Source organism: Schistocerca gregaria, chromosome 2 (assembly GCF_023897955.1).
Source record: "Schistocerca gregaria isolate iqSchGreg1 chromosome 2, iqSchGreg1.2, whole genome shotgun sequence".
Lineage (NCBI taxonomy): Eukaryota > Metazoa > Arthropoda > Insecta > Orthoptera > Acrididae > Schistocerca > Schistocerca gregaria.
This window is the reverse complement of record NC_064921.1, coordinates 507,369,724-507,387,856: the sequence shown is the minus strand read 5'-3', so window position 1 is coordinate 507,387,856 and position 18,133 is coordinate 507,369,724. Positions and strand designations below refer to the sequence as shown.

The window sequence follows — 18,133 nt, the reverse complement described above, 5'->3', positions numbered from 1 at the left end:
TAAGTCAATTAAGTGTTTAAAATTTTTCTTGTGTATTGAAGTTAGTAGAGAAATTACCCTCACACTATTTATTCATACCTGTTTTATTTTTTTTAGGCAACACCGGTTTCAAAAACTCTTCACATTCGCACAAAGCGTAAGGTTCCAAAATTAGGTATGATGCTGGTCGGCTGGGGAGGGAATAATGGTTCAACAATAACAGCTGCTCTTCTTGCCAACAAACTACATTTGGCATGGGAAACTAAGGATGGAAAACAAACTGCAAACTGGTATGTTGGTAATGTCTGTTTGGTGTGCCAGTTCTCTTTGCTTCTTGGTACCGTAGAACTTTAACTGCGACATGCTGTAAGACTTCAACAATGTTCCCTGTAGCCGTCAGAAGCCACAAACCTTTCACTTCACCAGCGTATGTAATGGCAATAAATGTTGCGTTCTGTCATTGTTTTCGATGTTGAAATTTTGTGCGAGTTGACTTCTAGATTGTAGTGTTAAATACTTCGTACTTGTGTAAAATTGAATGCCAATTCTTCTTCAGTTCCATCAAAACTTAAACTGTTTGTGCACATTGTGGGACAGCCTTCAGCAGTGCAGATTCTATGCATAAAGTACAACATATGATTTGCTATAAAGTACCTGTTATAGGGGTTTCATGGTAAGTTCTGAAATTACAATTGTTAAGGATAATGGGCCTGTGTATTAAGTTTTCAGAAGGGTGAGCACTTTGTGCATGAGTATTAGTGTTACTTTTGCCGACCATGCACCAAACAGTGTAGATAACTGCAAATTAACTCTTTCTCATGCTTGTATTTCTTCCATTTCGTGAAGTGTCTAGATTTGTTTCCATTAGTAGAAATTACTGCTGTAGACTGGTAAAATCAGCAGCAACAGCAATAATTTTTACCATGAGGTAATTTATGTGTGCCATTTTAAGTGTAGTGTCTTGTTTGTGGGCAGGGGCATTTTGGAAGCTCTCTCTGCATGATTGATTAGTGGTGTGCTTCTGGGTGTTCTGACAGACTGTTTCTGTTTTATGCACCATACTTAAACATCCTGCCCAGTTGTCGTAAAGTGCTGAGAGTGTTGCTGTTATTTGCACTCACTGCCTGGACCCAACCAGTTAGAAGTATTGGTTCTCATGTCATGGCATTATAACACTAAAAACTCACTGCCTAATTTAGTCCAGGCAGCAGATAGACGTAATGGCAACACACACAATCTGAAGAAGACAGCTGGACCAATCATCAAAATATTGTATATTAAATGGGAACAACTCATCAGAAAACCAGGAAGTATACTATTCACAGCAGTTAGTATTCATTTTATGTTCCAATCCTCACCAAATACTCCAGTCCACAGTTGTTAGCTTTTTCCACTAGCCTATTGTTTTTAGTAAGCTATCAAAAATGTGAAGACTGCCAGTATCAGAATAGATACTGGGACTATTAACCCTCTAGAGATTTTTTTAAATTTATTTATTTTTTTGGGGGGTGGGGGCGGGGGTACTGTGAACACCACACATATAAAAATTAAAAAACTTCAATTATTAGTTTACATTTTGATAATTGTGTAAAATTCCTGTTAGCTTTCTATTTAACAGCTATGTAAATAATTAAATTGGAATATATTAAATTTCAGTTATTGTTGCCAAATTGCCAAAAACATACACTAGGGTGTTCAGGACGATCCATGCCAGTCCTAATGTAACAACAATAAAAATAATACGAAGTGTCCAGTTTTTAAATTTGTGGCCATTCCATTGTGTCGCATTTCTGTTATATTAAGTGAACTCAATGTTGTCTGGTACTCCTATTCTAACTGCTTTCCAAGTGAAAGAAACGTCTTGGAGTCAGTGTGCTTTCTGCCACTGTATAGTAACAACTTAAATCTACAATAAGTGTATGTATCAAGAAAATGAAGAATGAAACAGACTAGTTGACATTATAGTGAAGAAAAATGATAAATCAGGTTCAGAATTACCAGATGAGTGAAATAACTGGAACATGAAACTGATACAGAAAGATGGTGGTGCTAATCAAACAAGTTTTGAAAATAACAATTTCTACATTGTAGAGGACAAAGCAACAAAATGGGTGAAAAAGTGCTTACGGTAATTTTGCCCGAAAACAAAGGCTTTGTCTGGGTTACTAACTTTGATTTTTTCTGCTCTAGACGTAGGAGCGTAAAGGACTTGTGGATCACAAATTTGTTTTGGTATTCAGATATTTCACACTGACGAGTTTTTATATGATTTGATGAATTCAGATGAAGCACAAGAAAAGAAAGTAGCTAAACTTACACCTATTAGAGAAATTTTGCTCTGTTTCAGGAAAACTGTAAGAAGAACTTCACGTTATCTGTATATGCTATTGTGGATGAACAGTTAGTCGCTTCCAGGAAGAAGTGAATTTTTTGCTTATATACAGGGTGAATCACCTAAGATGTGAACCACAAATATTGCAAAAATGGAAAGTGCTGTTGATGTGTGTTTTTCACATAGTGGGTTGGTAGTGATGGGCTCTTATTGTTAGCCAATCAACGGGTCGTAATAATACTGAGAAAGTGTATTTTTTGTACAACCATACTTTTTTTTTAATGGAACAATGCCTACTGACATTAACAAACTAAAATTAGTTTATATCAAAATGTCAGTTATGTTTGTTGCAGGATTCTAGTGATATTCATTTACTAGGTATCGCATTTTGAAAAATTCCCACTGCAACACTTGTACGTACAATTCCTGTGGTAGCACACAATAAAGAACAACACGACTGCATATACTAATTATGTAGATTTTGACCAATAACAAGACAGTTGACCATCACAGGTTGTGTTCAAACTGACCACCAGCACCAGTTTGGTATCGAATGACTGCTGCATACGTACTAGTATTTCACCAGTGATGGTCGAGCAGGCTGCAACAGTATGTCATTGCATACCATCGAGTGTCATGTTCTTGTTCTTGTAGACATCATCTTTCAGCTTTCCCCACTCAAAAGTCTACATGGGTCAAATCCAAGGAACAGGCTGGTCAAGGTACAGGCCCTCTGCATCCAGTCCAACAATTTGGAAGCAATTCTTGAAGACATGCTGTAGTACTTCGTGCACTATGGGCCTGGGCAGTCATCATTTTGGTACCACAGGTTCTTCCCAGTCAGCAGAGGAATTTCTTCCAGCATCCATGTAAGATGGTGTGTTAGGAAGTTGCAATACTTGTGCACCTTTCGTGTTCCATCTATGAAAATTGGTGTATGGGCTAATGGTACAACTATCCCACACCACAAGCTTACACTCAATGGACACTGACGTTCCACGTTATGAAGCCAAAGGAGATTGTCAGCAGACCAATAGTGCATGTTTCACTGGTTTACCTGGCCATGATTAGGAAATGTGGCTTCATCACTAAACAAATACTGTCTTAACACACATCTACAGAAGTTAACATATATCCTATAATCATTTCCATACTGATCTTGAAGGACAGGGATGGAACCAATGTCAATGGAGGATACATAGGACACTTTCCTAACTCACACCATTTCCACTTGCGATTGCATGGGAGTTAACATGTGGATCAACTGCATAAGCAGCAAGAAAGTAATTTCCCCCTTTTCTATTGACACTTGGTTTCTTCTTTTATAATACTACTGTAATGTGGCTGGTTCAAGAGGCTGATAAATAATTGCTGAGATGGTTGACATCTATTGGGATATCTTACTGCATACACCACAGAACAACAAACTGCATTCTTCCCATACTGTCCACACCGCATGAGCGTGTTAGCTTATTCTGCATTGGTAAATCCCACCGTATACTCAAGACCTACTGCTTGGACTGTCACACACTTACAAATAATTCACATTCCACAAGCATATTGTAAGCTAACATAACATCATTCCTAGCAATTGTGTAGCTTGAATGGCCCAAACGAGTGCCAGTGTGGGAACTTTTTGAAATATGGCGTCTTGTAAAAGACTTGTATTAGTTCTGCAACAAACACCACTGACATTTACCCTACTTTTATGAATTATTTAGTTTGTTAATGTCAAGTGGCATTGTTCTGTTTAAAGAAGTGTATCTTAGCACAAAAATACACTTTCTAAGTATTATTACAATCTATTAATTGGCAAACAATACAAGCCCCTGACTACCAGTTCTTTCTATGAAAACCGCATATTAATAGCATTTTCCATTTCTGCAATATTTGCAGTGCAAGTTTGACGATTCATCCTATATACTAAGTAAGCCATCAAAATGTGGTTTGAAAATGTTAATACTCTTATGATGTCAGGTCTTGGTACACCCTTACTATGGAGATATACATCAGAAAACAGCCAGATTCGCCATACAGTGTTCAAAACTCGCCACAAAATGTGGTAATTGTCTGGCAAGACAGTTGAGGGAAATAGTTATAATATAATGGCAGACAATTGTTTTACTAGTTCCAGCATATGTAGAGAGCTAATGAAGAGGAAACTTAGTTTGGTTGCAACTATTGTAAAAATAAAACTTCCTCATGAATTTGTGAATGTGGAGCAATTTGAAGTAAACAGCAGCTTCTTTGGATATCAAAAGGATTTGACTGTTTTCTCTTATGTGCCGAGAAAAACAGGAATGTGATATTTCATCTATGCACCTCAGTAATAAAATATGACAGCACGTGGCAGAAAAAGAAGCCTGAAATTATCTCAGTGTAAAATTCCATAAAAAAAGGAATCAATACATTGGATGAAATGTGTGCCACATATTCCCTGTTAATAAAACAAGATATTGGCACTGTGCAATATTTTTCCATGTCCTGTGATATTTCTGGAATAAGTTTTCTATTGATATGAACCAGAAATAATGAGATGATAATACGCCAGGAAGATTATTCATACAAAAATAGTTCAGCTAATACTACAGTTATACACAAGAGAGCAGTGACATCCTTACCCAAATATATCAGACAGAAACTGCGAGCAAGATGTAAAAATATGTTGATGGCAAAGAGCTTCAGGTTACAAACAGAAATGTGAACAATGAAAGAAACTAGAAGGAAAGGTGTACAAAGTGCTCAAGATGTAACGAAATGAAAACAAAAAGTTTCCACATGAAGAGTGTTAAAAATGTCAGTTGTATGGTTACAATATGTAATGATTTCTTCAATAAAGAACATTTCCGATTAGGAATTAAAACACAAAACAATGTGGAAAAGTTTAAATTTGTCAGAACTAATAAATATATATCAGTTGGCCATGGAAAGAAGGAAAAAAAAAAATACTATTTGTGGTGTTAATGTTAAAATTGACATTACAAAAGCTTAGAAAGTTCATAAAATTTTGGAAGAGTTTAAAACTTGAATACAATAATATTGCAACATAGAATTTTTGCCGTATAACATTATTTATGCTCTTGAAGCCCCGGATGTTTCCAACTTCGTATACCAGTTGTAATGTTACAATATTGTGTGCCATTCCTTAAGGGTTATGATAATGAGGTTATAGAATATTTTGAGGCATGTCTGTAGAGTTAACTTTACATTTCTTAAAGAACTGTTATTCAAACCCACAATCCAACATAGTTTTTAAAATAAGTATTGTTAGCACCTGGTTTTGATATCTGATGGCAGTGAATTTGGAATTAGATCATTGCTGTATGTTGTCATAGCCATTTTAGTCAGTAGTCATTGTAATCTGAACCTGTAGGACACACATACCTAGTATTAGTTGTTTTATATTTGGATTCTCTGTGAATGTCGTAAATCTTAGCTAGCTTTGCTGCTGATCCAATGATATTCCTTACATCATAAAGGGTGCCTATACTAAACTGATTACTGTACTTGGAAGTATGGAATTAATTTTTGGAGATTATTTACTTTTTATTGGCATGAGCAACTTGCACCTCACAGCAACATTGTATTCTTATAGTAACTATTCATAACGGAAACCAGTTTTTCCTGGTGGTTTCATACATCATTGACTTCATGCAGTACAATAGGGGAAAAAACCCCATGGGATCCAGTGATTTTCCAGTGTTTAGGACAAGATCTTCCTTTTCAGTTCAGTGAAACGGATATCTGTTGTACAGGTACTTCCGGACATTTTGATACTGGGCCAATGCACTGTTGACATATGACGACGTTCTCTCATAGTCAACAAGAGGGAGTTTTCAAGTAAGGCAGCCCATCTCAAATGAAGACCAAATAACAAGCACTAATCAAATAGGGTTGCAACGAATAAGAGCTGATGAGTTTGGAAGATAATTATTCTCCCCACAAGTTTGTGAAAATGAATTACTTGTGAGTCCTGGAGAAAATGTGCCTTAGTAATTCTGTGGCTTTGTCAGAACCAGTTTCTGTTGAGCTCTGAGATGATAGGCAGAACTAGTAGACTCTTTAATATCACACTTGGCTTCTCCTCACTGTTATCATTAGATCATTTCTCTCCAGAATAAGTATGGATGTCAGAATATATATTGAACAAAGAAGATAGTTAAATTGAAATGAAATGAAAATTGTCCCACAGTCTGTGTGCCTCATAAATAGTGTCTTTTGAAGAAGTGATACCCTTCTTGATTCAGTAAAAAGTTTGCATTAGGGCACGTATTATTGAGATCATTACGTCAATTAAAATACAGCTTCTGATAAAGTCAAAAGAACTGGCCAGGTACCCTGTAAAAGTTCAAACATGCATCCGTTCAGTTAAACCAAAGACTACTGTTACTTGCAAAGTGTTACTGTACATTAAATTAAAAGATATGTTAAAGAATGGGCAAGTGAAGTTGCAACAAATGCAAGGAACATCATTAAGAGTGAATACAGAATTTGAAAGGCTCACCACCTTTATAATCATTTTATAGTATAGCTACACTGTCTTAAAAGTGATAAGAAGTGGTTAGAAAGCTGTTGTGAAGTATTGTATTAGCAGCCACAGTCTGACAATGTGGGTCATATTAACAAGCACATAAGGGGACTGCAAGATTAGGCTAGCTGCACTAGAGGAAAACTGCACTGTGCAGTGGTATGAGAGGAAAACTTCTCCACGCAGTGCTAATAACAGTAGCAGGCTGGTCAGTATTATCAGACCATGGCAAGTCTTTTGTTATGGGCTACATGATTAGGTCATGTTTATTGAAACAAATGAGCCTCATAGCAGTGTAAATATGTCTGAATTTTGAGGCAGTGAGACTCTTGTGCACTGGAGTCATCCTCCCCTTTTACCACCACCACCATCACCACACCAGGGTCACACCAGACACGAGACAACTGGCCATTGCCAGCAGCAACCATAGGTTCAGGATTGGACTGCACCAGCCACCGCCAAAATTGCGTTCCTCATATAACTAAGTGCCACAGCACAGCCAAAGCGCTGTCTTTCCTTGTAGCTCTCCAGAGTTCTCTATGGGACTTAGTGCCAACTGCCGTCAGGCTCTTGCCAGGGGGCAGCATGTTGAATCCTATGCTCAGCTGTCTCCAAGCACTTCCACTGTTAATGTGTACGGGGCTGAGGGCCACTCCAGATGCCACACCAATTAAGTAGTGTGCCGTTGAATTTATACCTGTGGCCTACAGAGGGGTCATCAGCAATGCAGAGGGACTATGCATCATCTCAGCAGAAAAGAAGCTTTGCCTGTACATCAGAACCTGTGCCTGTACATCAGAATCTGCCAGGATCAACATAGCAACAGAGTGGGGCATCTTCTGCTTCACCATGACAGGGCATATACTGAAGTTGAATAAAGCATACTTAAATGTCAGCAGTGTTTCCACTGAGCCCTTTGGCCACCACCATGTACAGGGCATGTGCAGTGGCAGTGCTTTCAGCCATAGAAAGGTAATAGTGATGGCATGGAATCATGATTTAATAGGGATAATGGAAGGAGTGAACCGGGGAGTAAGAAACACCCATTAAACTTAAGAGGGCACCCCAGAGCTGCCAGAAGGAGTTATCAGTGAGGATAAATGCAGTAAAAACGAATGCTGAAGTGCAGTGGAAACGGATATGATTGCAAGATGGTCCCAAAGTGGGTGTGATGGTAGGGAAATAGTTTTACTGGACACAGGCGTTCCCTTCACTGGTCTCAGCAGAGTTAGTAGGTAGGAGGCATTAGAATCCACTGCATTACATGTTGTATGGAGTAGGGGATAGTGATACACTACCATTGAGGTTGGTAATGATGAATTTTTCGTTTGAGACAACGAAATTTTGGCCACGTGTGAAAGTGGTGTCTCACATAAGCGAGGGCTACAGAGTGATCCAATAGTTTGACTTTCTGCATCAACATCAAGCCATAATTGACCTTCAACAATGTGTATTGGAGCTTAGTGAGAAAACATTTTGTTAAGGCGAAGCTGTATTCAATGTTGATTTGTTGCAAGGGGTGACTAGTTTACAGGATAATCCAGTTAAACTGTGAACAATAATGCTGAGACGTTAATTTGCATGGCTGTGTAGAGTAGCGTCAGAAAGTCACTGTGGGTAAAATGTGGAGCTTGACTAACCAAGTGACAGATTGTGTATAGTGGAGGATAGTGATAATTACTGAAGACAATGTTTTGTGAGAGATAATATTGCATGCATTCAAGAATGGGATGGAGGCTTGGTAGTACCCGTCAGTGTGGATAATTTTGGTGCTAAGGAGATTCTGGATGGGGAAGATTGTTGCACAGGATATGTACTCTATAAGAGGTCACAGGATGCTGCTATGGCTGCATTTCATGAAAAATTAAAAGTTTTTGATATGAACAGAAATGACACAGGTGGAGGAACTGTTGTTATAATTTAAAAATCTGTTTTGTTTTTTTCCTTCTACAAGGGTTGCCGGCTCCTACAACAATAACCCAATACAGGATTCCAGCAGGGAATGAAGCACTGGTATATTGCAGACTGTACGGAAGACTTTGATCTCTCAAATCAGTTTTGGAGGAATTTATTAAACAACAATTTGCCGAAGGTATAATAAAACAATGTAGTAGCCTGGGGGAGGATTGTAATTGTACTGAATAAGAAATAGTCTGTTGCTATTACCACCATTTAAATAGTGAAACTATGACAGATGTCTATTCATTTCTGAATATCACAGAAGTGATTGATAATCTTAGGCAGTGTCAATAGCTATCAACAATGACTTGAAGAGCGGATACTGTCAGTTAGAAGTGGCTCCAGAGGAAAGGGCAGAAGAATGTTGTTTGGGTTAAAAAAAATGTATCAGCAACATACCAGCATTTATGGACGGAGTACGAAAAGCATTGTATCTTCATGACTAATCGTCTTTTAGAGATATGCAGGAGTTAAGACGATGACTGAGGTACAAGCAGCACAAGTTTTCTAAGGAGATACAATCTTTCCTGGGTCTCACAAATTATTGTAGGAAGTTTGTGACGGGGTTTGCAGATATTGCATGACTGTTACACAGTTATTGAAGAAAGGTGTTAAGTTTGTGTTGTCAGTGAGCATTTGCCGAATTAAAGGTGTTAACAAGAAGTCCAATGTTGGCATTTCAGACTATCAGAAGGTGTTCATGTGATGCGTGGAACCTTGCTCTTGGGTGCATTTTGGGCCAGAAAGGAAGTTGTGAAAGTGGTGGATCGTGCTTCTTCAAAGTGGTTACTAGTTTTGAAGGACCCATCAAGTAGACTGACAAATGAGCATTAGAACTCAGTGAGTTTGAGGACAAAGTAATCCTCAAGTGAGAAGAAACAGTGCAAAGCAGATGAGTTAACCAAGAAAACGGCAATAGTACCAGCACTGGGTCATGGCCTTCCTGAATGGCAAACAACATTGAGTGCCGACAAGGAGTGTAAACAGTATAGCAAGCAACAGCACTTAAGCACACATGACGGATTATTGTGTAGAGAAACAAAATTAGGACCACATATCTGAGAGTGAGTGACAGAAAAGTGTTGGTGGAAGGGAAGCAGAAAGGTTGTTAATTACTTAAGAAGTGGTATAGAATGTGTTCAGCTTGTGGATTACATTGAGATGATGCCGATGCTGAACCAACAGGCTGTCACAGCCCTGTAAATGTTAGTTGATGGGCGGGTATTGGAGTTTGGAGTGCCAGTGACAATAATTACGGATGAAGGTACAAAATTCATGTCAGACGTGATGACAGAGTTGTGTTGCTTTATAAAAGGAGAAAAGTTAGCAAATAATCCAATTCATTCTCAGACTAATAGGCTGGTCAGAAAAAGTTCACTGGACGATCTGGGAGATGCTTAGTGATTACATGAACGTGCACCAGTCGGATTGGGACACTAGCTCTGCAAGTGCAGGCCAGCTAGGACATGAATTCAAAGAAATAGTGTCTTGGGAGGAGCTGCTGTTAGAATGGCACCACAGTTGACCCACATATTCAAACTTACATTCGGTCACACGGTGGTTCCTACTCTGGCTTTTGACCAGCGTACTTAGAGTGGAGTGTATCTGTGTTTGAATGGTGAACATCTGCATTTTCTGTGTTTGAATGGTGAACATCTGCATTTCCTAAGTTCTATAAGAAGTTATCTGCTTCATTCAAGGGAGCCGGTCAGTCTATATTGTCCTAGTTTCCAGTCTATCTCGTGGTATTTCCTTAAGAGGACACTGAGAGTGCAGTGCAGTCGAAGCTATATTTAGAATAAAGTGTAAAATCAAGTAATATGTGTTCCACTGTCTTGCACGAATAAAAGTGTAGCCATTTACCAAATATTCCTGTGTGATTCTGACCGGAGTGATGGCTGAGTGCTGTTGCACTTAAATGTGGTCCAGTCACATTAATGTGATCGGCTGTTTAAAGCCTGAATAATTGCCTTTTGCAGTGCGGACATGGAGCAAGTGTGTTAGTAATATTCTGGAAGGCACTGACACGGTTTGTGGAGCCACGCTTACTCCAGTGACATGGCCAGCTGCGCTAGGTTTCTCAGTTGAGATCCGCGGTGTGGACTCTGTGATCGAGGTGGTTACACAGACCCTTGATTGGGTTTAAATGTGGGGGAAATATCGTGGAAAGGAAAGTATGGTAAACTCACCATGGAGCTCTTCAGACCATGCATGTACACCGCAAGCTGTGTAACATGTTGCATTGTCCTGCTGGTAGATGCCATTGTGCTGAGGAAAAAAACAAGCAGTATGTAGGGATCCCCAAGGTTAGCTTCATACCTGTGTCAATCCATTCTGCTCTCCAGAATGATGAGACCACCCACAGAATGCCACAAAAACATTGTAGAGACCATACGCTCCCTCATCTTGCCAGGACAACTTCTGACAATTGTTGCGTGACCGTACATGCCTGAAGCCATCTATCTGAGAAGCACAAAATCTGATTCATCTGAAAAGCCTATGTGCTGCCACTCAGTGGATGTCCAGTTGCAATATTGCCTTGCAAGTTCCAGCCTTCGTCACCAGTTAATAGCAGTCAGCATGGGTGTATGAACCAGGTGCCTGCAGCAGAGGCTGATATGCATCAATGTTCAGTGAACGATCTTTGGGGAGACTCTGTCGGTAGCTCCTGGTGGATCTGGGTGATCAGTTGTTCAGCAGTTGGAGATCTATTTGCCTGTACACATCTCCGTAGCTGTCACTCACCCATGTCAGCTATGGACTGTGGTACACCACAATTGCCTCAGCACCAGTTGTGGCTAGTGCCATTTTGCCATGTATCATATACTTAAACCACAGTGGTACACAAACAGTTTACAAACTCGACAATTTTGGAAATACTTCCACTGTTGGCCCTTGCCATTTTGGACATAGAATCGCTCCGTTTATGCATTATGACAATGAGTGCACTGTTTTCCATGTCCTTCTAACACACTTTATATACCCTTTACTGCCAATACTGCCTATTGCCATCTGTGAGTGGTTATTGCACATTATCAAATGTAGGTGGTGGTCACATTAGTGCGACAGGACTGTGTAGTATTGTTAATCAGTACTTCTTTGTTTGTGGTCTGTAAATTTCCTGAGCCCTTAGAAAATTATTTCAAGCAAACTACGAGGCGATTATAATTAACTTGTAGTTAATCACGGAGGTCCAGTGTGGCTCTAATTATCATATGTCAGTGAAACTTGGTAGATATGTTAATTCGTTAATGTGAAACTGATTTGTGCTGGCAAAAAAATTAGTTCACATTTTGGCCACAAATCTGGAACTGCACAGCATCGGGTCCACATCTCAATTTTGTAAGTGGCAGTTAATAATAAAATCAACATTACACCTTTCTCATTTGTTAGACTTTTTCTGCAGTCCTGTTCCTAATCCATTACATATGGAAACATTTCTATATGTCTTTCTTATATTCACAGTGCCAAATTTGTACCTGGTTACCAAAATTAGAACAATTTTTTTTCCCCAAGGACATCAATTCCACATTAACGTACATTAGAATATGTACTAAGCTTCCCTGTTGTATGTTAACTACAGCCTACACTGGACCTCTGCAAGTAGTTGCATCTCAATATAACCACCTAGTACTTCGAAGTCTGTGACTCATTCAGCTGTAGCTATTGCGTAATAATTTGAAAATTGTCAGATTTTAAGTACTTTCAGCTGTTGAAGTTGAAACAGGTTATTTTATTGTATATTTGTGTTACCTGTGTTTGTGCTTATATACATATTTTGTGTGTTACAAATAGCTTATTTATTGTATTCTAAAAGCCTTGAAACTGTTTACGTGGAGGCTTTCATATGCTTTAGTTAATTGAAGTGGTACATAGTGACCACATTGAAGATGGGGCCTTTGCTTTGTACAACAGAGCTTGCATTGTCACGAGTTGTGAAATTACAAATGTAAACCTGATACTTTATTTTTATTATAGAACATCTTTTAAACTTTGGAGATTTATTCTTTTAAAGTTCATGCATTGTCATTGAGTTTTATGGGTTTAATTGGCTGAGGAATTTATTTAAGTACCTTAAGGAACATATTTCAATACCTTAAGGGTTTTGAACTGAGCGTTTAGTAATTGTTTGGTTGGAGCTGATTTTGAGTAAATTCGTTCTGATCAAAATTATTTCCTCTCGTCCGTTGTGGACATGTTGTATTGTAAAAGAAAAGGTTAAAGCCATTTCCACACTCACAGTTTTTTAAATATTTAAATTAATTTCTATCAAGTATTGCAAATTTTATTAGAACCCAGCACCTTACTACTCCACCAATTAGTTCCATACCATATTAGTTTTACCAAAGCTTGAAACTTAGTGTGGATTTCAATGCAAGCTTAGACAGCGGCACTGTCTCTTGAAATCTGACACAAGATCCAAAGAGAATCTGGCCGTAAGGAAGGCACATGAGCGGCAAGACACAATCGGTACCTTCTCTCGACAATACCAGTTGTAATATTACCAATGACAGAACCACTAAAGTGAAGTTATTAAACATAGTTATCCAAAGATGAAGTAGATAGTCTATAATTTGAATCTAGAACTACTGTCCAAATTCGTAACTTTGAAGTAGTGAAGCAGCTCATAGCACTTAAAAATAAAGACCTGCCTTACAGTCAGAGTATGCTAATACAATAGCCTCATACTTGGCAATCATTTTAGACTGCTCTCTCGACAAAAGATCAGTATTGAAAGACTGCAAAGTTGCACAGGTCACATCAGTGTTCTAGAAGGGAAATAGGAGTAATTGTTCAAAAATTATGGATTACTGTAAAGGTAACAATTATTGACACACAGGCAAGGCAGATTCAGAAAATATTATTGTTGTGAAACACAACTACCTCTTTATTTGCATTAAGTAATGTGTGCTATTGACAGGGAATCTCAAATCGACTCCATATTTCTAGATTTTCAGAAGGCTTTTGGCACCATTTCTCACAAGAGACTTGTAATCAAATTGTGTGCCTCTGGAGTATCGCTTCAGTTGTGTGGCTGGATTCCTGGATTCATGATTTCCTATCAGAAAGGTCACGGTACATAGTAATTAACTGAAAATTAAGTAAAACAGAAGTCATATTTGGCATTACCCAAGGAAGTGTTACAGGCCCTCTGCTGTTCCTAATCCAATGATTTAGGAGGCAATCTGAGCAGCCCTATTGTTAGCAGAAGATGCTGTCATTTACAGTCATAAAGTTGTCATTTTGGTTGCACGATAAATCACATGAATTTAAAAGCTGTCAATTCAACTACATACCTAGGAATTAAAATTATGAACAACTTATTGGAACCATCACATTGATAATGTCATGGAGAAGGCAAACCACTGTGTTTTATTGGCAAACACTTGTAAGATGCAACTTAGAGACTGCTTACACCACAGTTGTTCATTCTCTGCTAGAGTATGACTGTGCAGTATGGGATAATCGTCGTATAGTATTGACAGGACTTTGAAAAAGTCCGAACAAGGGCAGCTCATTTTGTATTGTAGTGAAATGGGAGGAGGGGGGGTGGGCTGTTTGCCATGGATGTGAGTTGGGGTGGCAGTCATTTAAAACAAAGCATGTGAAAATATTTTTCTTTCCCCAAGCTACATAGGTATAAATGATCATTGTAATAAAATAAGAGAAATTGGAGCTCATACAGAAAGATTTAAGGGCAGTAAGTCGTCAAATGACCCGACTTGGAGCAGGATAGGCACCACAGGACATTTTAATTTCCACTGTCTATGCTTTTACAAATAAATTCATAAAACTTTGACAGTATGACCAGGAAGGATACAGAACTCACACTCTTAGCAGTGGAAGTTCTAAAACATACTGAAGTAATTTTTTTTTTACATGTGAAATTTCATCATTTTTTTCACTTACTAATGGCAGCATTTGTTGCTAATAGGTACACTTTTCTTCATAAGTAAGAGAGATGGTTCGATGAATTTTGCGCAGCATACAAACCATACTAAAAGGTGTATGAACTCTAGAATTTTCCAAATCTATTAAAAACTGTGGTAAAAATTGAGGTAATTAACCACAAATTTTTTCCCTAAACATGATGTTTAAAATACAACAGATCATTCGTTTTTTCATAAATTAAATAATTTCTAGAGATTCATACACCTGTAAGTATGGTATGTATGCTGTACAAAATTCATCGAAGAATCTCTCTAACTTATGAAGAAAAGTGTACCTATAGCAACAAATGCAGCCATTAGCAAATGGAAAAAATGATGAAATTTCACACGTAAAAACAATTATTTTGTTATGTTTTCGAACTTTCACTGCAATGAGTGTGAATCCTGAATCCTTCCTGGTGATGCTGACAAAGTTTCATGAATCTATTTGTAAAAGTATAGACACTGGAAATTAAAATGTCCTGTGATGCCTCTCCTGCTCAAAGTCGGCCCGTTTGACGTCCTAATCCCCTTAAGTGTTTATTTTTCACCACTTGCTGTTAGAGTGGAATGGTAGAGAAATAATCTGAAGAACCCTGTACCAGACACTTACATTTGAATTACAGAGTATTAATGTAGATATATTTTTTTCATAGTCAGTCTGTGTAACTCCAAAGTGCACTTTAGCACAGGGTTGTAACCATTCTAGATGGTGTTTGGTAAGATGCCATTGCCATTTGACACGATTAGACAGAAAACAGGCCAGAATGGAGAGTCTGTTCGAGAATTTGCAAGAATGAAGAAGGAAGTGTGGTAGAAGACCCAGCAAGCAAGTACTAAGGCACTGGAGGAGGAAGAGGCAGTAAAGCAAGTGGGAATATTACCTTTGTGCAAAGTACTCCAATGGGTGATGTTGAGTGGAAAGCGAAAAAGTTTGTAACATGGTACAAGGGCCAGTATGAAGTAATTAGAAACTACATCACCAGTAAATGTGAGACTACAGTTGCCAACGATGTCAACGATTGTGCAAGTCAGGAATCTACAACCGTTCAAGGATGCTCCAGAAGAAATTTCATGAGGGGTGTTAATGAAATCAGGGAAGGAACCAAGGATTAGGAAGTGGAATGATAAGCAATGGGAAGAGGAGGTCCATATACCTCAGGCTCTGTATATGTTGAGGCCAAGGAAGTATTTGATATATATTGTGTTGTTGTGATTTGCATATTTTCTTTTGATGTACTGGGTAGGTTATTGAAGCTATTGTGGATAAGGTTATATGTTATGTTAAGATCGGAGTTCGCTTTAGTGTGTCTTGCTGCTCGGAGACGGCAATCTTGGGAGGGGAGGGGAGTTAATAGTGGTCCTTGTCCTCAGACTGCTGAAGAAAGAAGAGGGGGGCTAATTTTGCTGTGATGTTTCTCTTCATCGGGGGGGGGGGGGGGGGAGGGGGAGAGATTGGGGTTGCTCCAAAATTGTCGCCTATACAGAGTAGTTCTGTTTGCCATGCGGCAAGTAGTAGTATTACCCAACCTCAGATGGTAATTGGGATTAGCAGTTAATGCATGGGAATTGTGAAATGAGATAAGGATGCTGGAGCAAGTGTTTTCAAGGGTGCAACAATTAGTGAATAGTAACAGAATGCTTATGGAGGTGTCGAAGGCACACAGGAAGTTGCTTCGGGTGTATGCACAGTTGAAGAAACATTGGAGTAAGTTAGTTGTGTCTCATGAGTCAAGGAGGTGTGAAAATGGGCTGGATAAATGTTGAAGGTAGCATACTGAAGACCATATTTGCGACAGCAGATGCAAATGACATTAGCGAATTGAGCAAAACAATGAAACTCCTAGGGGGTTAGGGGAGGTGAATAAAGCAGCTATGGAGTGTTGTTCTTGTGTGTATGTTCCTTAAAGCAAATGTACAAAGCAGATAAAATTGTCACACATGTAATTATATGAAGGATGTGGTCAGTGGGAGTGGAGTTTTTCATAGTGGATGGAAAAACTGCTGAATTTATTTTCTAGGATTTCAACACGATTGCAGCTTAGTTATCTATCTGCAATATGAAGAATACGAAACAGAATTGGCTGTACCAAGGAGTCTTGAGAGGCAGCCTGTAGTGGTATATCCAAGTTATAACTATAGTTCACTGCATTTGAAATGAGAATCATTCTTTGCTTTTTACCCTGTAGGTAGTGTAAGCCGCCACACAGCATTGCCACTAATCCCATAATTACCTAATATATAGGAAACCTAGGCCTCTTGAAGTTGTTTGCTGCTTTCATAGTGCTTTTTCCTTGTTGGAATCCAAATTTGTTACTTAGAGCAATAACATATTATGAAATAAAATTTTGAATTTAGTTTGCAGTTACAATAAGTTCTGCAAGATTGGAAGACTAGAAAATGTCTGATGGTTTCCAATGTTTTCCTTTGAGCTTTCCTTGAACAAACGTTTGATTATTGCAGACTTTAACACACTGGAAATATCGTTTTCAAAATATTTGTTGTTTATTATAGTCAAGAGGGTGCAAATTCTATGATATACTGCATTACTTGCTTTAGTGGGTATCCTTCCAGTAGAATCTTCACCAAATGATGTCACGGATGGTATAGAGCTCAAATTTATAGAGGTGAATCAACAGGAAATATTTAATACAATACAAAAGCTGAAGAACAAGCATTCATCTGGAGGGGATGGTATCTCAAGTGTGGTGTTAAAGAAATGTGCCAATGAAATAACTAAACCCCGTACCTATCTTATCAACTGTAGTATTAATGAAAACGTATACCCAAATGCCTTAAAAATAAGTGTAATTCAGCCAGTCCATGAGAAGGGAAATAAAGAAGTGGCTTCAAATTATAGACTGATATTGCTAATCCCTACCTTCAGTGAAATGTTTGAAACAGTTACCCTATCACAACGTACAAAATTTTGCTCAAGGCACAACATCCTTACTGAATTGCAGCAAGGGTTTAGGAAAGACCTGAGTACAGCCACTGCTGTTACCAGTTTCTTCTGTGAAGTATATAGCAATATAGAATAGGTATGCACACAGCCGGAATATTCCTCGACCTGAGCCAAGCATTTGACTCAGTAAACCATGAGCATCTCTTAAAAAAACTCGATGTACAGTATCATTGATGCATCAGTGAAACTTCTGTCCACGTATCTGGTGAATTGGGAACAATGTACTAAACTTACGCATTAGGTTGGCAATAAGATCTTAACTTTTAAATCCAAAAGTGAAACAGTGACACATTGAGTCCCTAAAGGCTCAATTCTTGGTCCTTTCCTCTTCTTAGCACGTATTAATGATGATGTACATGCCATTAACTTGCACATTATAAATTATTCTGATGACACCTCAGTTTTATTTCATGGTAAAGATTATGAGGAACAGAAATTTT

At 38.4% G+C, this 18,133-nt stretch overlaps 1 protein-coding gene across 3 annotated transcripts in view; it reads left to right on the top strand.

Moving 5' to 3' along the window:
* LOC126328958 (inositol-3-phosphate synthase 1-A) overlaps positions 1–18,133 on the top strand; it is a 68,343-nt gene that overhangs the window by 2,076 nt on the left and 48,134 nt on the right. For all 3 annotated transcript variants that reach the window (XM_049996083.1, XM_049996082.1, XM_049996084.1), the window contains exon 3: positions 97–269. In XM_049996083.1, the coding sequence (XP_049852040.1) occupies positions 97–269 (173 nt within the window). The remainder of the gene's footprint in view (positions 1–96; positions 270–18,133) is intronic.